The sequence below is a fragment of the Oryza brachyantha genome, chromosome 11 (assembly GCF_000231095.2).
Source record: "Oryza brachyantha chromosome 11, ObraRS2, whole genome shotgun sequence".
In the NCBI taxonomy this organism is placed as follows: domain Eukaryota; kingdom Viridiplantae; phylum Streptophyta; class Magnoliopsida; order Poales; family Poaceae; genus Oryza; species Oryza brachyantha.
The window spans coordinates 6,767,547-6,788,402 of NC_023173.2; the positions used below are offsets into that span (position 1 = coordinate 6,767,547).

The window sequence follows — 20,856 nt, forward strand, 5'->3', positions numbered from 1 at the left end:
AGTACGCGTTATAAGAGGTAAACTGCATTAACATGTCTTACCCTAGACACCAGAGTTACACCGCGCCAGACCGGTGAAAACGGCGGAGACCATTCCAGGCCAGACGGTCGCTTCCATATCCTACCAGCCAATTTATGCAACCAGTCCAGTAATCGTCTAAAACATTGTTTATTAGAACACTGGTATATCATAAATGAATTTAAACGGGGACAAGTGCCAGTTGACACTGGCATCTTTAGGAATTGATGACTAACAGAACAAATCAGCTACATGAGAATATCATGTACAACCCAACATATGTGATAGGGTGCAGGAACGTTGGCGTCGCCACACCCCCCACGGGAGAAGTTTCTGCACGATCAGTGTCAGCTTCAAAAAGATCTATAGTTGACACAGCAGTTTCAGCACATGTTACATGACTTACATTACATCACAGCGTCGTTCGTCTGCCGTTCTCCCTTGATCCCTGATGTTTTTTCTTGATAAAGCTCTTGAGAAATCCCACGGCAAATAATAGAGGTAGAGCACGGCATTATCTGCGAGCACCATGCCCCAGACGACCATGTATTTTGCTTTTAGGATCTTGTTCAGCTGTAGCTCACGCATTTATACAACTTAGCTGCTATCGGCCATGTGCCATCTTTCGCCTCTTCCTCTCCTGCTCGCGTCTTTCTTCTTCCTCAATCAGGCGAAGCTGCTCGTCATCCTCAGCCTTTGCAATTCTCGCACTAACCAAGGAGACAACAAAAATAGCTAAGATAGAGAACAGTGATTAAAAGCACACTATCCATATGACAAGTGAATTTGAATGTACAGCAGTCCTGCAGTTCGAGTTTAGGAGAATGGATCCTCAATCATGATGCCAAATACATGGCATCTTGACCAAGTGCATATGCAGAGCAAAACAATGCATGCATATATCAGCATGTGATCATACTATTATGCTATACTAAAAATATGCATTTTTTCCATTATACTGCACTGAGGCAGATCTGTAGGTGAGGCAATCGACAGTGAAAACAAATAATCCCAAATGATGCCTATTTTTCTTCACCTCCCACAGTTTAACAAAATATAATGAAAAAAATCTTAAGGAAAGGATACTATGTTAAAAAGCAACAAGGGAATAGATACCTTCTTTTCTCCTCCATTTCTATAGTAGCAAAATCTGCTTCCATGTCACTGTCATCATCATCTCTGCCTGCATATTTACTAGGATCATACCTGCACAAAACAACCAAAGTTTTTAATAATGTCCTTGAAAACATAAAATAGCTCGAAAACATAGTCCAAAATTAGCTCTTTTTCACACCATATAATTTCAAGAAACCATCAAACCAAAATGGATTTCACTAGCCCAGCTTGTGCAGAAAGGAACACATCAAGAAATTCATCAAGTGAAATACCTGAACATGCTCCTGATCATTGCCAAGGGATCTTCCTCATCATCGCTTAGATCATTAAATCTTCGTTTCACCGGTTGCTTTTTCTTTGCATGGACATCACGCATTCCATTGGAAGGTATTGGTCGTGATGGCTACAGGAACAAAATAGCGAAGTGAGCTTCAAAGAAAAAGATGATCCTCCTAATCACACCATACATGCAAAAATGCATGTGAGGCATGACAATAGAGAAAAAGCTGACATGTTTGCTTCGCAGAAATATTACCATGGGTTTCGAGGGAGGCCTTATCTGCCTTTCTACCGATTTTACTCTATCATTTGCCTGAACTCTTCTTTGCTCGGAGTAATGGCTGTGCGAGGACAGAGGTCTTTGCCCTTGGGACGACTGTGGCCTGTAGCTTTGCGAATTTGGTCTTTGCCTCTCTGAGGATTGCAATCTCTCGTTTTGTGAGGATACCTGTGGCCTCTGTCTCTGTAATGATTGCTGCGGCCTCTGACTCTGTGACATCAGCTGTGGCCTTGTATTTTGTGGTGACTGCTGTGGTCTTCGGCCCTGCAATGATTGTTGCGGCCTCTGACTCTGCACAGGTTGATGTGGCCTCTGACTATGTGAGGTCGACTGCATCCTCTGACTCTGTGAGGATTGAGGCCTCCCATTCTGTGACAAAAGTTGCTTTGAAGCTGGATGATTTGTCCTAAGAGATTGATCATTTACACTCTTTATAGGAGGCCTATTGGCAATAGGACCCTTGCTCGGAAGCTTTTGACTTGCAGCTTTGCTTGTAGTAGCCTGACTGGATCCATTTCTGACCACACTATGCATCCTTCCATTGTCAAGCAAGACAGCCCTTTCTCTGTTTGCTCCAGCAACTTTTCTGTTGGAATCTACCCTACATTCAGCATGCCTCTGTGTGGATGGTGTGTTCTTCAATCCATATCCATTTGATCTAGCAGTTTGGCCTGTAGGTGCTCTGCTCTTACTAGCTGAATGTGTCAACTCACGATCTTCAATGTCAACGGACCAACTATCAGCATTACTTCACTAAAAAGAAAAAAAAAACAATTAGGTGAAATCACAATCCACTCACCAGATTTCTGAGTCAAGGAAGACCTAGCCGCAGGTTTCTCCATTGGGGAAGATGAAATGTCAGCATCATTTGACAGTAGAAATGAATAGTCCCGATTGTCCTTAAGTGCCTCAGCCTTTCTTTTTGCCTGCGAATTCCAGCTGCTATTTTATGACAACTCAAATTTAATATAGCAAACAACAAAATGATACAATGAAGAGAAGTTCATTGTACCTCATTAACAATCTTCTGTTTGTGGTGAAGACCATTTGTTTTAGATTGCACTTTAGATGATGACGGGATCTCCTTCTGCACATAGTTAAACACAATTAATGAAAGTTGAACCGATGAATTAGGTCCAGATATAGTGTTACATACTCCAGAAGGCCTTCGATCTCTGGGCACTGACGCTGTACTCTGTAGTTCTTTCAGTGATTTTCTTTCTTCAATTACCCGCTGGGAAATCACCGGTTTGGATGGCCCAAAGAAGGACCCAAAACTACACAAATAACATAAGTGTGATGAAGGTATTAGAGAAAACATAAAAATATTTGATCTCACACATACAACGATAGAAAGAATCAGTCAGTACTCATGTCATGCAAAGTAGGCCCTGTTCGGTAGGAATGAGGGGGTGGGTTAGTTATCCGGCGCAAAAAACGTAGTAATAGATTAGCATGATTAATTATAAAATAGATTAATATGATTTTTTAAAACAACTTTTCTATAGAAATTTTCGCAAAAAATACACCGTTTAGTATTCGGAAAGAGTGCGCGCAGAAAACGAGAAGGATAAGCTAACTAGTGAGGGCTGCCGAACGGGGCTGTAGAGTAACAGCATAAAGTCTACAGGTGTGAGTGTTTTTAAAAAGAAGCCCTCCCAGTTCATGTTACAGGTTGTCTACTGCAGGAACCCAAACGAAAATTGACTCCACATTTCTGTAATAAAACAAACTAAGATAATACGGTCCAATTTCAAATGTGATATTTCAAAAAGGATGTACTGAACAATGTGTTAACTGTAACTGATAACTCTCAGGGCTCCAAACAGATACTAGTAGTAAATAAACAATGAAACCAACAAACAAAATAATCCTCATCCAATTTTAATCAACTAAACATAACATGCTAAAGGTTGCAATGGGACACCTAACAAAAAAGGAACCACATTGGTTCCATTTTTCAATAGACTAAAATTTCTGTATTTTAATTTCGTGGAGAAAATCAAATAAGATGCTTGGGAAAGCTTAAAAGTGAAGTTGACCGTAGAGAAATTACATAACAATCAAAATGTAGAAGAGGCATACTGAAGACACTTACTTGGATGGAGGTTTTCTATCCTGTGAGTAAGATGAGCGGCCAGCAGTGCTAGCACTAGCAGCCTGCGCCTTTCGCCTAATCTGCTCCTTTAATCGTTCCCTAATTTGAAGGAATTCTTGCTGTCCCTCCGGTGGCTCATCATCCTCCTCGGCATACTCTTCGCCAGCACCTGAACCTTCCTCCTCATATCCATCTTCACTATAGTACTCGTCTTCATAGCCATCCTCCATTCCCCGGTGATAACCCTTCACGATGATCGTCATCAGTATGGGAAACAAAAGAGCTTTCACATTGATGAAATGTCAGTACTAGTTTCTACCATTTCTTTTCAATGGGGTTAGCTAGCAAGTACACTCATGATTATAACATAACATTCAGCAAAGTATGATTCCTACTGGTTTAGTAAAATCATATATAAAATGGAACTAAAGAGAACACATTGTGTAAAAGAAGTAGATCTTACATTGGTTGCATACTCGTAACCGCCCATTTCCTCCAGGATCCCGGCCGTGAATCAATCCTTGATTATCAGTCCCACAAATCCCTGAATCAAAGCCAGCAACATTGTGAGTTGGAAAAAGGAAAACTCGTCGAGAATTTCTCACGGCGTGTTGAAAAGATTGAACCCGATTAGGCACCCAATCGGAGCCAATACACACTGGACCGAGCAAGAATCGCTCAAATCCGGGCCGCCCCCCCCCCCCCCACCCCAACAAACCCCAACGCTAGCCGGCCAACGCCCCCGCAAATCTATCTAGGGTTTTCAACGCGGACCCGGGACGCGAATCTAGCACCCCCGCGGACTCCACGCAACCACCGAGCCAGAGCACAATCCCCGTCGCGGGATCGGGGCGGGGTGGGGGAGCTCACCTCAGGTGGCGACGACGCCTCCTCCTCCTCCTCCGGCGGCGGGAGGAACGACGCCGGGGGGAGCCGCGGGTTCCTCTCCCCCCTACCAGATGCGCCCGCGCGGACGCGGCTGGATCAGGAGAAGTCCAGGGGCCAGCCGGTGTGGGAAGCAAACCACAGCTTCCTTCTGCTGCAACGGCGGGCAGCGGCGGCGGCGGCCGACGACGGCCGCGGGAAGGGGGGGGGGTTCGCCGGCCGGAGCGAGGCGAGGATGGTTAAATAGGAGTTTCTTCTATCCTTCCTTCCTCCGCGGCCAGCGAGGGGAGGGGTAGAGCGGGGTGGGGTCAGTACTTGTAGTAAGAAACTGACCTGACGTTTCTCTCTAGAATTTTCCGATGGGCTTTTCTAGGTGTGTGTGGGTGGGGGGGGGGGGGGGGGGGGGGGCACTCGCATTGGGCCCAGCTAGGAGAGCCCGTTAGACCAGCGAGGAGGCTGCACAAGTTGGAACAAGTTCACCTTCCGACCCTCGTTCAAGTAACTAAACCCCAGTAGTACCACAAATCTTTGTCTCTTAAGTGTTCAAAACCATGAAGATTAGGTCCAAGGGCAGTGCCAGTATGCATGGATGATTTTACCGATGTGACATCCTAGTTAGCAAGGAGAAAATAAAAAAATGTGGGACCCACATATAAGTCACATGTCAGTTGTAAGCTCTTCTCCCTACCTCTTCTATCTCTTCTCTAGGGGCAGATCCAGCATGGGGGCTGTGGGAGCTCCAACCCCCTACGTTGGATCGCCCATGGAAAATGAAGAAGAGAGGAGGGAAAGGAAGAAGAAGAGGGGCTTAGAGAAAGAAGAAGGTAACCAGCTCCCCAAACCTCAGATCCTGGATATGTCTGTGTAGTCATCTCCCGTGCGAGTAGCTCGTGACTGTTGACACTGAAAATAACCATAACATATTACACACGAAGGCCTGAGAGTTACTCTAAGACCACTCTAGTACAGGACCTAAATTCTTATATTGTTGGGCGTACCAGTCAGTTTTATCTTGTAAATAACAAGATATAATATGGAAAAGGTAGTTAAAACTAAAATGTTATCGATCGGATAGTCGATACCGTTTCAAGACCCTCGCTGATGAACTAGACGATCGGCTTTATAGTAATTTCATGAGTATAGGTGAAAATATGCCCAATCGGTTGAATCAGGAGTAGCATAATTGCCCAACAACTCGATCAACTAATCAATCTTAAAAGATCAGACTTAACTGAGACAGTCTTAAGATTAATCGGCCGATCGGATCAATCTGGTGCTTATCGCACACACAATCAGCAGTCGATAGGAGACTAAACATGGAATTTGAGATAAACTAGATTGCTATAGCAATTACTAATACGAAACAATAATAACTAAACACATACATGCTCGCGCTAGACCTAGAAGATTGGATTAAACCAAGACAGTTCAGACCTAAACGTAATCATGCATGAAATCAGTAAAACATTGTAGCGTATGAGTAATCAAATACCAAACCAACGTAAACCCTCATCTATTCACTAATCTAGTCAACTAGATTGATTGGACTAAACCGAGACAGAATCAAGTTGACTAGATTCATACCAACGAATCAAATAAAGAACTCGTGTAGACTTGATCGACAACCTATTACTGCTTCAAACTAAGAGCAGATCAAAGTGATAACAAGCCTCAGATAGCCGTCAACCAGCTAGGCAGGAGATCGAACTAAATCAAGACAGTCATGTTCTAGCCGATTCATGGGTTGACGAACACGAACTTACATTGCGAAGCTGACAACCCTTACGCCGAGAGCTCGCTCTGTCGAAAAGATTGGCGATGCGCCGAAGTTGAATAGATGAACTAATTGTTGTTTTTATAAAGCTACGGGATAGCCTATTTAGATCCCAAAATCTAACTAACCTAACCGGATACGAATCCGTATTAATAATTAACCTATTACACTCGGACTCTAATTAGATATAAAATCCTAAAAAAAACTCTAAGATAACAACAAAACTAATTTACACGGACTTTGACTAGTTTTGAATCTATCTCCAAGCTTTCGGGCCCAATTGGACTCCAATCCTTGTTCAATTCAAACTTTATCGGCTAAATTTGTATCGTCTTCAGTCTATTCTTCCAGTCGATCCCCTTTCCTATCCGATTTGATCTCTAATCGTGCATTAATTCATAATGGCAATTTTCCAAAATCTAGCGTTAACAGCGGTGTGGGCGACTACGGCGGTCGACGAGCTACTGACGGATGGTAGGCGGTCAGCGAGCTGGGGTGCGCATGGCGGCGACGCGAATGCCAATGGCTTTGGATCCATCACCAAATCACCAACATCTCTCTAGGCCAACACTTTGAATGAGTAATTTGAAACTTTGAATGAACAATAATTTGCTACTAGCCTTGTTGCTTCTCATTCGTCCTCAGAGCACAAATTGGAGCAGTTCAGGCTACAGAAGTATGCCATGATTTCTTATGGCCTGATCTTTTGGCCATCAAAAATAATCAAATAAATCATCTCAATTCATACCAAGAAAAAAAAGAGTAAGTACATATGGATATGGTTGCCGCCATAGAGAAATGGCGCCAAACCACACCTCCCTCCTCCGCACACCACCACGACTCATTACATACACAACATCTTCCTAACCACGAGACGACGACGAAGACGACGAAGACACCGATGGAGACACGCACACGCAAACGAATCAATCAAAAGGAATGAAGCAACCGAGGAAGACGACAGGTGATGCCGCGATGGCGAAGGATGATCAATCATCGAGGCCCCGCCGTTGCGCCATCATCCAGGATCTAGCAGAAGAGGTAGTCGAACGGCGCCGCGGTGGCAGTGATGGTGGCGGAGGCCGGCGCGGGCGCCAAGGCCTCGACGGCGGCCGCGACGGAGTCGAGGAGCGTGGTGGCCATGGCAGAGATGGCTAGCGCCTTCATCTTGAGACCAACCATTGTCTTCTTCCCTTCTGTTTTAATCTCTCCACTAACTGAGAAGCAGAGAGACACGGCAGGGCAAGGAGAGGGCGAGGCGGCTTGAGGAGGTGGAGCCAAGGAGGTGGAGGGGGAGTAGGGGTAGCTGTTAAATTTTTTGCTGACTAGAATGCCACATCAGTGAAACCATCCATGCATATTGCCCTTGGACCTAAGCTGCACTATTTTGAACACTTGAGGGGCTAAGATTTCTGATATTGGGGTTTAGGGATGTCTCGTAAACTCGATGTAAAGTTGAGGAATGACAGGTAAACTTATTCCACAGATGAGCCAAGGGAGGTGGGTGGCCCATCAGTCTCCTTTATATGGCATGCATATGTCTTCCCGCAAGCATACAAGCCTTTCGTTGTTCACCTCGTGGGTGTTTGTCATGCCCGGAAATGAAACATTTTCCAGAACGCTTAGTGCATTAATCCTTGTCCCAGGAAAGACGAGGTACACAAAAACATAGTTGATTATTACAAGCCAAACTTTGCGGAAGCGTAAATAGAGTACTTAAAATGGGTGACCTTAGGCCCTTACAACCAAAGATAAACAAATAAAACAGCGGAAGACTAAACAACGGTAGCCACAGGCACTTGACGGTGGAGCGAACTAGAAACCAAAGCCTTCACCTTCTTCTGGTCCACCTTCTAGGGATTTTTGGAGCAAGGATGAGTACAAACCACCGTACTCAATAAGTCAATCGGAAAATGATATAAATGCATAGGGGAACAACGGAAAGACATAGTATGGTTTAAATTTTGCATAGAGCTAAGTTTGCAAAATTTTAATATTTTCAAGCCATTTATAAAATCGGACTTCTGTCTAAGCAATTTTAGCACGGTTGCGCTAAACCACGCATTGCTGGCCTTAAACCTTAGGTTAACCACATGTCCTAGGTTAAACCACCTGATTACCAACCAAGAATTCCATCCATCCATTTGATTTAGAGAGAGAAATCTAACTTGGGTACATTGCAAGGCTTGCCCATGATCGCGGGCGCGACATTCGAATAGTTTTTAACTCTGATTAGAGGTGTACATCTTTACCCACAAGACACAACATTCAACAAGAGTTACCACGCGCCAAAGACCACCACAGTGCCTGGATAAAAGTTGTGACAAGACCTTTCAAGCATATCATCCCAAAACAAAGAGCTACTAAGGTTTCGCAGCCTGCCGGTTCCCAACAATTAAACCATTGCCGGATCCCTGGGACGAGACATGTCCCTCTTGCGTCGAGTCAGAATCAGCTGACCCTGGCCCCAGACACATCGTACCAGTGGCCTATGTTCTGAGATGATCTACCCTTATGGTCAGGCTTTACCCATTAGACATATGGTTGTACTGATATGCTTCGCAACAGAGGCCCAAAGACCGGTCCTTATATCGGCCAAGGTGCTTCTAACACAACCATGCACCTCGTGCCCCACCCAAATACAATTTTCAGAATTTTGAATAGGGATCCATTAAGTCTTGGCTATACCAGCCATAATCTTATTATCTAAACCACATTTTAGTTGTTACCACATTCTAAATATAAAAGAGTGATTCTATGTTGAATCTAAGCATGGATAAGACCAACCTAAAGCAACTAGTGAGTCCATCGTATAGGGAGTCAAACTAGTTTTTTACAATTTTACTAAGGTTCACAAGGTATGGATAAACAATATCAAACTGACCATAAAGCAAAGATCATAGGACTAAAAACTAAATAAAACAGTGAACAATATATAATTTTATAAAGCAATACATAAGTATTAAAACAACATAGATTTTCACAAATACTAGGATCGATATGTTCAAGGGATGATTGACTTGCCTTGATCGCTCCAAAATTCTTCCGCTTCCACAGAAAAGACTATTTGAATTTTATACGTTGTTCGGGTGAACAATTTGCAAATTCGTTAATTTAGACTTTTTCTTTTGGACAACAATTTATCGACAATGAGAGAAAGGAGTGGTCGCTACAACAGTGACCATGATGGGAGATAAATCGTCGGCTTACAACGAAAATGATGACGATAGGTGGCTTGACGGGTTCCCGGAAAAAGTTGTTGTTCCCATAAACGGAGGGTTGGCCGGTGTTCTCCTCGATCACACGAACTCAATGGTGCAGACGGCGTCCCCGAAGCCATCCAGAGCAGTGGCAAAAGCCTGCCGAAGCTCGTCGGGAAGAGGAGGGAGGAAGTTGGTGGGGAGGGCAGAAGAGCTCGAGAGCTTGGGGCAGGGTTAACAAAATAACAAGTGGAGGAGGAGGACGAGGAGGAGATTCCATTTTATAGGGTCTCAGGAGGTGGATGGTTGCCAGGGAGGGGAATGGCCGACTAGCTTCTTCAATGGCAGACAGTAAAAGGGGAGATGGAAACCGACGATTCAAGCAGCAATTAAGTGGGAATTATGGGGGAAATAACGAGGAAGGAACGAGGATTCCGTTTCTCAAATCAATTTAGTAAGAAACCGTCGGGAAGAAGTTGAATCGGGCGGCAGCGCTTGTTAGGGTTCATGGGAGAGAGAACGACGACGCCGGTCTGGACGAAGACCACGTGCGTGCGTTCCACTCCCTGTTGCTAGCTAGGTTGGGCCGACACTAGGAAGTGGCGGAGTGGGCCGGGAAAAAGGCCCAAGAGGGAGAGAAGAAGGGGAAGGGAGAGATGGGCCGCCGGCTAGGAGAGGGCCCATAGAGGGGATGGGTGGGAGGACTTGGGCCAACTTTCAGCCAAGTTGATGGAGAGAGATTTAAATTAATTTTTCTTCTTAGTATACTATTTTAATGGTTTTTGTTGCATTAAAATTAGCTAGAGTGCTCTGAAAATTCCAGTAAAAATTACTTACATATTTTGAGGCATGGGGAACTTATTAAAAATACCCAAAATCCCATTTAAGTTCAATCTTGGTTATTTTTAATTGTTGGAGGCTCTTTTCATCTTTAAAATCTCGAATTCGGATTAAACAACGTTTTAAACTTAGGGTGATTTTAGGGCACTACAGTGTTTTTTACTCTTAAAAAAGTAGGTATAGTACTCAGTAAACCACATATTGTTCGGTGCTCTCAAACTGTGGACAAGCTTTAGCTCAGTAATGGGTCAACTCAGTAATGGGTCAGGTTCTTGAGTTCTTCCATAACACTATTTAATTCTTGAAAAATTTTTAGCTTGAAACTCAGGAGTGAGCTGGTCCGCCGTCGAAGTTTTGCCTGTGGACTGGAGCCGTACTCGCTGGAGCTAGTCTACCGTATCTTTCCGCTGCATTTTTGTTAGAATAAATGTTATTTTCAGTTGTATCTAAGAACGATGGTTATGAAATCAACATTATCTATTTGTGTACCCTGGCTGGTCCTGGACAGGGATTTTAATATAAAATTAAGTTCAGAAATTCGTGTGAGGAATTTCTAGGCGTGACAAGTTGGTATCAGAGCCTCCTTTGGCCTAGGATCAGCCCAATGAAAACCTTAAGAGCCCTCAGCTTTTCATGTTTGTGCATAGTTTGTGAAAATTAGAGTTGCTGTGAAAAGGGGTTAGTGCTTTCCAAAAGCGTGAGTCATCTTAAAAACCAAACTTCTTTGGGTGAAAAGCGTGAGTAAAATAGTTTATGGGTAAAACCTTGTTTACTTTGTTTCTTTTATGATTTATTTATCTTGAAATAAAATTTTGCATCCATTGATTCTTAATCCTTGTTGTTCTTTAGATGGCCGACCACCCCTTGTTCCACCGTGGAAATGGAATAACCGGATTCATGGCAGAGCTGACAAGAGTGTCGTTCACGATAGGATACCCCTATGAATCGAAATACACCACGATCCACCCTCTCGAAGGCGAGTTCCCCCACCGTGTTAGGCTGGAGCTGCACGGGATTCCCGGCTACCTCCCTAACATGGAAGCAGAAGGAGCCGAAGGCTCGCATGAGCATGTCTGCCAGGAGACTGCTTACAGTTTGATGACAACACTCAGGGCTCGGCATGACCTGACGTTCCGCCATTCAGCTTACCGGTATCACCCTGGCCGTGGACCCAATTCCATGGTCAGTAGGTTTCGGTCTGCTCGGAGTGAGCAAGACCCTACCTTCGGTAGGATGTTCACGGTGCTGCAAGGCCTCGACCAAATGCATCACGACCTCCATGAAGCGTCCAAGGCCCTGAACGACGTCAAACTCACCCAGATCGTCCGGCTGCAGGACGATATCGATCGACTAAAGAAGGAGAATGCCAGGCTCAAGGGACTTCTAGAGCCCGGTGGTGTGAGGCTTCGTCTCACAGCAAGGAAGCGAACCCGCGGGCCACCAAGAGTTCAGTCCTACCCCGGTGCCCCGGATGAACCAAGACCGCTGATGCAGATGGTACCAACGTCCCCGACCCCACCTATCGGCGCCACCACCCTCTCTCCTCGCTGACATCAGCGCCCCATTTAATTGCGCAATAATTGATTTAGGACTTTCCTGTTTAGTTTAAAAACCCAGAAAACTTCTAAAATTCATATCTAATTCATCTAGTCTCCGTTTAGGTCCATTCAAATTTCATTAAAATTCATAAAATTATCAAGAACTCATTAAAAATAGTTTCTTTCTCTGTTTTAGTAGGGTTTGTGCCTGTTTTATTTATTTTTGTGCTTTATCGCTTAGATTCGGACCCCGCCGATATGCCGGTTTATTTTGAGATCGTCGCTGAAGTTCCCCAAGGACCAGAGCAAGGCAAGTGGCACCCTTCTTTGATCATATTGAACCAATGGTTATAAAATTCCCTGCTTTACATACAAACATGCATTGTTTTATGCAAATCAATTTACTTTACTTTATCTATTGGGTCTTTACCTTTATATACCCGTTGATTCCCATTTATTATTATTGTCATCCTAGGGTTAATTTGACTAGAATTAGGGTTAGGCAATGCTTAGCCATGCTTACTTCAACTAGTTCACCAATTGTTATTTAATTATTTGTTAGACTTTGATAGACCTTTATTGGTTGTCATCATGATTAATCTCCCGATGTGGATTAATGATAACTAAAATACAGCTTATGGTGGGCTGGGGGTGCATGGTTTTGAGAGTCATGCCCATAGCAATTAAGGACCGGTTCTCGGGAAACCCTGGAAGTCTTACACGTACTAACCACAAGCCAGAATGGGCAACGGTGAGACTCGTAATCTAGATTGCCCCTATTCGACGTACCAAGGCAAGGGTGAGCGTGATGGAGTATGGACGGGCAATCGTGGTGTAACGAAAGCCTCTGTTGCTTCCGAATTCACCAAGACATAAGAGGGGACTGCCCGACTTGGTGTAAAGGAGGGGGTGAAACCTAAAGTGCGGTGCAATTGTCTAGGGAGGGTTAGGTCAAAGGTCTTATCATGGTTTCCGTACTGAGGTATCATGGTGATAAGTTGGGGCATGGTAACATGCTTGGGAGCCACGTCTTGTGGATAAAGTTGTACACCTCTGCAGAGTAAAACTATTCGAATAGCCGTGCCCGTGGTTAATGGGCGAAGTGACAGACTCGCTGGGATTAGTCGAACCTTTAATAACTTGATTAATCTTGGAATTGGTTTGACCCTGCGCAATGTGGTGTAACGCTGGACAGTGGTTTGGGCCTGTTGTGACGTGGTGTAACGTTGAATAGTGAGTGGTTATTTTCATGTACTTTACTTTACTTCTTTTCAGTCTATTTTATTTACAGTTTCGCTTACTGCCGCTTTATGCAAGTTAACCTTAGCCTATCCTTGTTACCCAATTGCATTCATTATTCTCCTCTTTTGGATGTTACTTGTTGAGTACGGTTGTTTGTACTCAGCCTTACTTAATTTTTTTCCCCACCAGAGAAAGAGCAAGTGCTAGAGTTTCAGTCAGAAGGTTGTTCCCAAGGTTGAAGTGAGGTTCAGTCCGCCGTCGAGAATGCCTGTGGTATGGAGCCGTAATCGCCAGTTGAAGCTGAAGATTAGATGGTTTACTCTTGTTTTTCTTTTTCCGCTGCATTTCGATAGATAATTGTCTTTATTTGTTTTTAAGTCATGGAACTGTGTATTAATTTGTCATAGTGTGTACTCGGGCTGATTTCTGGACCGAGATTTAATACATGTTATTGTTTAGAAATTTAGCGTAAATTTCTAGGCGTGACACAAGCGCTCCTACCCCGTGCCGATGGCCTGATGAAGGCACAGCAGGTTTAGCTCTTCACCGGTGGTTTGCTCCCCCTGCTCTGTCTCTAGGTCCAGATGCAGAATCCGTAGTCCCTCGTCACCGCCATGAGTTTGGCTCGACAGTTTGAGCTGATGGAGCAGTGCACCGTTGCCCTGGCCAAAGCCTCGGGTCGTGGGATACTGCCGGCGCCGGGACCGCGCCAAGCCCCGCCCCAGCCGCCGGCACCCAGGACTATCGCGTCCCCTGTCCTCGTCGACGGTCGCTCGGTGAAGCGGCTCTCCCAGGCGGAGCAGGACGAACTTCGCCACCTCAGGTCGTGCTTTAACTGTGACAAGAAGTACAGCCGTGGCCATAACAAAATGTGCAAGTGCTTGTTCCTCTTGGACTGCGCTGTGGATGACGACAACGACACCGACACGGCGGAAAAACCGCAGCACTTGGAGTCCCCGGTGTTCTCCCTTCACGCGGTCGTCGGCGTCCCGATCGCCGACACCATACAGGTACAGGTGGCTGTCGGCGCCACCCCTTTCACCGCCCTCCTCGACAACAGCTCCACCCAGAGCTTCATTGCTGAGGAAGCGGCGCGCCGCACGGGTTTGCCTGTCGAGCCCTGCCCATGCATGACGGCAACTATGGCGAACAACGAGAAGGTCGCTTGCCTAGGCGTCATCCGACAGGTCGTGCTCTCCATCGATGGCACTACCTTCACCATCGACCTCTTTGTCTTGCATTTGCAGGTTATGACATGGTGCTCGGCACCTAGTGGATGGCGTCTCTGGGGCTGATTGTTTGGGACTTCACAGAGCGAACCATGTCCTTCTAGTACCGTGGCCGCTCCATTTGCTGGGCGGGCGTGCCGTCCTCTCCCACGCCATGCATCCGAGTCACGACAGTGGCCAGCGAATCGCTACTCGATGAGCTCCTGGCCGACTTCGGCGACGTCTTTACTGAGCCCAAGGGGCTACCCCCGCAGTGTGCTCGTGATCGTGCCATCGTTCTCAAGCCGAAAGCGGCCGCTGTCGCTGTTCGTCCGTACCGGTACCCGGCGGCCCATAAGGATGAACTGGAGCGACAATGCACCGCCATGATCGAGCACGGTATCATCCATCGCAGCGACTCGACGTTCTCTTCACCGGTCCTCATCAAGAAGGCTGATGGGTCATGGCGTTTCTGCATCGATTACCATGCCCTCAACGCCCTCGCCGTCAAGGACACGTTCCCCATCCTCGTCGTTGACGAGCTCCTCGATGAGCTTCACGGTGCGTGTTTCTTCACCAAGCTAGACCTGTGATTGGGGTACCATCAGGTGCGGATGCATCCGGAGGACATCCACAAGACAGCCTTCCGCACACATGACGGGCTCTACGAGTTCCTGGTGATGCCGTTCAGGTTGTGCAATGCCCCGGCAACATTCCAGGCATTGATGAAAGACGTGCTCCGTGCCTACCTTCGCCGGTTTGTGCTTGTCTTCTTCGATGACATTCTTATATACAGTACCACATGGGTGGACCACCTCCAGCACCTCTGCGTCGTCCTCACTCTCCTACGCCACCACCGCCTCTTTGTCAAGCGGTCCAAGTGCTCGTTCGGCGTCGACTCCGTCTCCTACGTCTCTGCAGCTGGCGTTGCCATGGACCCTGCCAAGGTCCAGGCCATTCACGACTGGCCCCAGCCCCGCTCTCCATGGGCTATTCATGGCTTCCTCGGCTTAGCGGGCTACTACTGCAAATTCGTCCACAACTACGACGCCATCGCCGCCCCACTTACGACGCTCCTCAAGGAGGGGTTCACATGGAACGACGAGGCCACAGCCACATTCATCGTCCTCAAGACGGCGGTGTTGTCAGCCTCGGTGCTGACCTTGCCGAACTTCACCAAGCCCTTCACCGTGGAGTGTGACGCGTCGACTTATGGCTTCGGGGTCGTGCTCATACAGGAGACACACCCGGTGGCTTTCTTCAGCCGACCTGTGGTGCCTCGCCATCACTGCCTTGTAGCATATGAGTGGGAACTCATCGGCCTGGTGCTCGCTGTCCGGCACTAGAGGGCATATCTGTGGGGGCGCCACTTCATCGTCAAGATGGATCACTATAGCCTCAAGTACCTCCTCGATCAGCGCCTCAGTAGCATTCCACAGCACCATTGGGTGGGAAGGTACTTGGCTTCGACTTCTCTGTCGAGTACAAGTCGAGGGCGACGAACACGGTGGCCGACGGTCTCTCGAGGGCCGACTCTACATACCGCTGGCTTCACCCCTCCTGCAGGAAATCGTGGCGGCTATCCATGAGATGGCCACGAGGGCGTCCAGCGCACCCTGCATCGACTTCGTAGTGACTTGCACTTCCCCAACATGCGCCGCATTGTGCAGGACTTTGTGCGGGCATGTTCCACTTGTCAGCGCTACAAGTCGGAGCACCTCCTTCTAGCTGGCCTCCTCATGCCACTGTCGGTCCCGATCGCTGTTTGGGCAGACACCAGTCTTGACTTTATTGAAGCACTGCCACGTGTCAATGGGAAGTTGGTTATCCTCTCCGTCGTCGACTGCTTTAGCAAGTACTTCCACTTCATCGCCTTAGCTCACCCGTACACTGCCAAGATCATGGCGCAGGCCTTCTTCATTGACATCGTGCGTCTCCATGGCGTTCCGCAGTCCATAGTGTCTGACCGTGATCTGGTGTTCACCTCCTCTTTCTGGCGGGAGCTTATGCGGCTCATGGGCACCAAACTGCACATGTCCTCAGCTTTCCATCCCCAGACGGAGGTGGCCAACCGCGTCATTGTCATGTACCTGCGCTGCTTCACGGGTGATCGGCCTCATCAGTGGCTGCGGTGGCTGCCCTGGGCTGAGTACATGTACAATACGGCGTACCAGTCTTCGCTCTGGGAGACGCCGTTCCGCGTGGTGTACGGCCGTGACCCGCCCACCATCCGCTCATACGAGCCCGGGGAGACGCGGGTTGCTGCTGTCGCGCGTGACATGGCGGAGCGCACCGACTTCCTAGCTAATGTGTGCTACCGTCTGGAGTAGGCCCAGGCGGTGCACAAACGCCACTACGACAAGCATCACCGGCCGGTTTCATATGAAGTCGGCGACTAGGCTTTACTTTGTCTATGCCAGCGCGCTCCGTCCTCAATGTCCCAGCCTACGACAGGCAAGCCGAAAGCCCGTTTCCTGGGGACCTACCGTGTCGTTGAGCTCATCAATGACATCGTCGTGCGCCTGGAGCTACCGCCGCATGCCCGCATCCATGATGTGTTCCATGTGGGTACCCTCAAGAAGTTCGTCGAAACCCCTCCGTCGGCTCCACCGCCGCTCCCCGACATCCACCACGGTGTTGTTGTTCCTGAGCCGATTCGGGTGGAGCACGCTTGCTTGGCGCGCGGTGTTCGCCAGCTTCTTGTGCGCTTGCTTGGCGTACCCGGATTTTCAGCTCGGGGACGAGCTGGATCTTGAGGGGGGGGGGGAGGGGAGATGTCATGTGGGGACACACTTATGTGCGGCAGCGTCGAGCCCGCGACATTAGGAGAGCCGCGGCTCGGGCGTCCGCAACAGAGGAAGGCAGTGCCAAGGATGACAACTAGCCTTGATTTTAGGAGAGTTATTTCCTAGTTTAGCTATTTCCAAATTAGTAGTTTCCAAGTTTGTGGCCAACAGCCTATTTATATTGTACTTTGCACAACAATTGAATCAAGGAAGAAATTATCAATCTATTTCCTCTATCTCTCTCAACCAAGCCTGCGGCAGGGGGAAACCTCGCCGGAGAAGACGGTGGACCGAGGCTACGAGTTGCTTAGCCGAGGGCCGGCTACCCGAGGGTTTGATGCCCTTGACAGTAATTGAATATCCAGAAGAAGCAGTCTGCAAACTACACTGCTTCTGTTTTACAACACTAGAGATGTGGAGGCGGCAGCATGCTCTCCATTGCCTTATCTTACCGTTCAAGTCCCTGGCAGTGTGGCCTGCTGGTGAGATCAGTTGCTACTATTGCTCTATGCCAGAGGGCAGGAAGACAAAAACAGCGCCTTTTCAGGTATTCTAGCTTTCTATCAATCGGTTAGCTCTAAGTGCTGTTAGGATATGTATGCCAAGTCCAGCCCTTTTTGAGGAATTTGTTCAGATGATTGTGTTGTTCATTCATTTCCATGTACAGAGGGTGTTTTTTGCTGTTCTTCTTCTTCTTCTTCTATGGACATATAGATAGTGGTATTTGATGCGCTAGTAAAATACATGTCTAGCCTTAGAAGTAGAGTTTTTGGTTGTGTAAACGGATAGAAAACCAATGGTTGATGCTGAACAGAAGGCATCAGCATAATAAAAACATCATTGGATCATTTTACCCCTTCACCAAATTTCTCTTAAGCATGTTGTCTCTTGGTCATAGTTATTACTTTCTTACACATATAAGAACTTAGCACAAGTAGGAGACTTAGCCCCTCAAATACCTAATATAAAAATTCATGTTACTATGAAGATTTGAACTTAGGACCTTGGTGCTACTCAGGTCACTGTACATGTCCATTCACACATACCATAAAGATGCTTTGATTTTTATTGGAATTTTAATCTTCCAACTAGACTTGCTTTTGGGAAATAACAAACATGTATTCTATCAAAGATGGACAAATGTAATATACTGAAAAGCCCATTCTTTGTGAGTTTCCAGATCAAGTTATCCATAGCATCACATGGAATATAGTAAAAGGCATCCATACTGAAATTTGCAGGCAAGGGGCATGGTGGATTGGTTCCATTTGCGTGCCAAGGGTGGTGATGGCGGCAATGGCTGCACCAGTCTTCGGCGTTCCAGGTCAGACCGCCAAGGCAAGCCTGATGGTGAGTACTTCCTAACAACTCTCCACTGCTGCACCCTCCATGGAAATGTCATGTGGTGCTAGCAAAACCTTTCTTGTTTATTGGTTTTTGGCATGACAATGCCCCGTTGTTCTTTTCAGTTGCGTCTGTTAATGAGGCTTCAATACATGAAGACATCACTACATCAGAATATTATTTAAGTTGTCAAAGCATAGTTCATGCTACTTAGACTAACTTAACAGTCAGGATTTTATTTTTCACGATTCTTAAATAAACAGTCAGATCACATCTTCCTTGTGAAATATGCAGGTCGTAATGGAGGTAGAGGTGGTGATGTCATTCTTGAGAGTTCAAGGTCCGCCTGGGATTTCAATGGTTTGCAACATCACATGGTATATATATTTTTAAAACCATCATATTGTCTGTTTTGTCCAGAGATGCATACTTTTTTCAGCACTTCCTGCTTTTTGAAAACATCATATTGTGCTAGTTTTAGGATCTGTGTTCTTAAAAGCATTGTACCATTGCTGAGAAGCTTAACTTGTTGAACTAAAAGGGCTAACCCACCTTGGAATCCTGAACCTAAGGATTTTTTTAAAAAAAAAACATGAAGAAAGAATAGGAAGGATCCTGATGTATGTATGGATATACATTTATATAAAAAAAGTTACAATAAGGTGCCGTCACAAAGAAAAAGGCTGACCAAGATTATCAAGCCACCCTGACTATCATAAATTTCCTTTGGAAATTCTTTTGTCCAACTGTGTGGTGGTGAAATTATGTCAAGTAATAATTTGTTTAGGCTAATTTCAGGAGCCTAAATGTTTCACTATTAATACGGGTAGTTTCATATGATACGGAGTAATTTCTTGAGATAAATGTCTGGAGAAAGTTTGTACTAATTACCTCACTTGATACCTGTGTACTGTAATGTTTTCAGAAAGCAAGCAGAGGAAGCCATGGAGTTTCAAAGAATCAGATTGGAACAAGAGGTTCTGACAAGGTTAGCACCAGTATGTGTATATAGATGTGATTCTCTGTCCAAAAGAAAAAAAAAACTGCCAGTGATACATTGGTTTTTTCTATTGTTTGGTGACAGATTGCGCAGGTACCAGTAGGCACTGTAATTCATCTAGTCCAAGGGGAGCAACCATCTCTTGCTGTAAATAAGCTGACCAGAGCTCTAGATCCCTGGGATATCCCAGATGCTGTTGAACACTCACTGTTCAGTTCCAGTCGTATTGGCAGCAAGATGATGGAAGGTCTAAATAGCAACCAATCCAGTCAACAGATTAGTTTCTTCCAGGAAGAGTATTGATGAAAATGAACGTGAAAGAGAAAACAGAAATCGTCGGGGAAAGGGAGCATATCATATGACTGAGTTCGTGCGGCACACCAGGTGGAGGTAGATGAAAAGGATCAATCTAATGATGAGTTTTGGGAGGACGATGAAGATGAGTTGGACAATCTGAGACCTATCTTATCTGCTAATGTTGGGGTTGTCGGAATGCCTAATGCCGGAAAGAGCACATTGCTGAGCGCTCTCTCCAGGGCTCGCCGGCTATGCATTTCACCACCCTCTGGCCCAATATTGGGAGCGTAACTTATGAGAGGACTATTTGTCAGTGAAAGTGGCTGAACCTTGGCCATGCTTTCTTGAGACACATAGAGCGTACACAAGTGCTTGATCTGGCAGCCACGCTCAATGGCCGAAAGGGTGCCCCTCCATGGGAGCAACTGCAGGATTTGGTCGTGCAGCTGGAGCATTACCAAGAAGGCCTGACAAAACGCCTATCATTGATTGTTGCAAACAAAATAGATGAACAGGGTGCTGATGCAATGTATGAATAACTAGAGTGCAGGGTGTTCCGGTGTTTCCAGTATTTGCCATCTTGCAACAGGGAGTACCGGACCTGAGAGTTGGTCTGGGAGACCTAATGGATGCCTCGGATCGTCAGGGTATTGAGTTGAGCAAAATTGTGGTAGATTAGATTCCATGGTATAATATTTTTTTCTTGAGATGCTGATGCAGTGGGGAACATAGAAGGAAAAACCGGACTGATGGGTGACCCGGTCGACCTCTCGGTTCACCGGTCCACCGGTCCAACTGTGAACCGGATAGTTCACCTACGGTTCGATACATATACGTATAACATATATAATTATTTAATCACAAGTTCTTTAATAGCTCAGTGGTCACCGTCGCTCTCTTCTATCCTAGAGATTAGAGGTCGGACTTTCATAGGAACATATTTTCTTTGAT

General features: G+C 46.3%; 1 protein-coding gene and 2 pseudogenes across 1 annotated transcript; 2 read left to right on the plus strand and 1 right to left on the minus strand.

Moving 5' to 3' along the window:
• Nucleotides 1-234: 234 nt before the first annotated feature.
• Nucleotides 235-4,945, minus strand: LOC102722360 (mediator of RNA polymerase II transcription subunit 15-like). Its single transcript, XM_006664794.3, has 10 exons — nt 4,662-4,945; nt 4,255-4,335; nt 3,792-4,036; nt 2,850-2,970; nt 2,706-2,780; nt 2,493-2,619; nt 1,670-2,409; nt 1,407-1,537; nt 1,135-1,224; nt 235-728 (listed from the first exon to the last, which is right to left on the minus strand). The coding sequence occupies exons 2-10, from the start codon at nt 4,279-4,281 to the stop codon at nt 623-625; spliced, it is 1,662 nt and encodes a 553-aa protein (XP_006664857.1). The 5' UTR covers nt 4,282-4,335; nt 4,662-4,945; the 3' UTR covers nt 235-622.
• An 8,939-nt stretch (nt 4,946-13,884) lies between these two features.
• LOC102699650 lies at nt 13,885-16,808 on the plus strand (annotated as a pseudogene).
• Nucleotides 16,809-17,487: 679 nt separating this feature from the next.
• On the plus strand, nt 17,488-20,600 carry LOC102699368 (annotated as a pseudogene).
• The last annotated feature ends 256 nt before the right edge of the window (nt 20,601-20,856 follow it).

Excerpts from the sequence above, each read along its gene's own strand:
- LOC102722360 (XM_006664794.3), bottom strand. The coding sequence starts at position 4,281 with ATGGGCGGTTACGAGTATGCAACCAAT. Across the intron at positions 2,410-2,492 it reads TTCCTTGACTCAGAAATCTG|ATCGTGAGTTGACACATTCA; the intron begins GTGAGTGGATTG and ends TTGACATTGAAG. Across the intron at positions 1,225-1,406 it reads ATGATCAGGAGCATGTTCAG|GTATGATCCTAGTAAATATG; the intron begins GTATTTCACTTG and ends TGTTTTGTGCAG.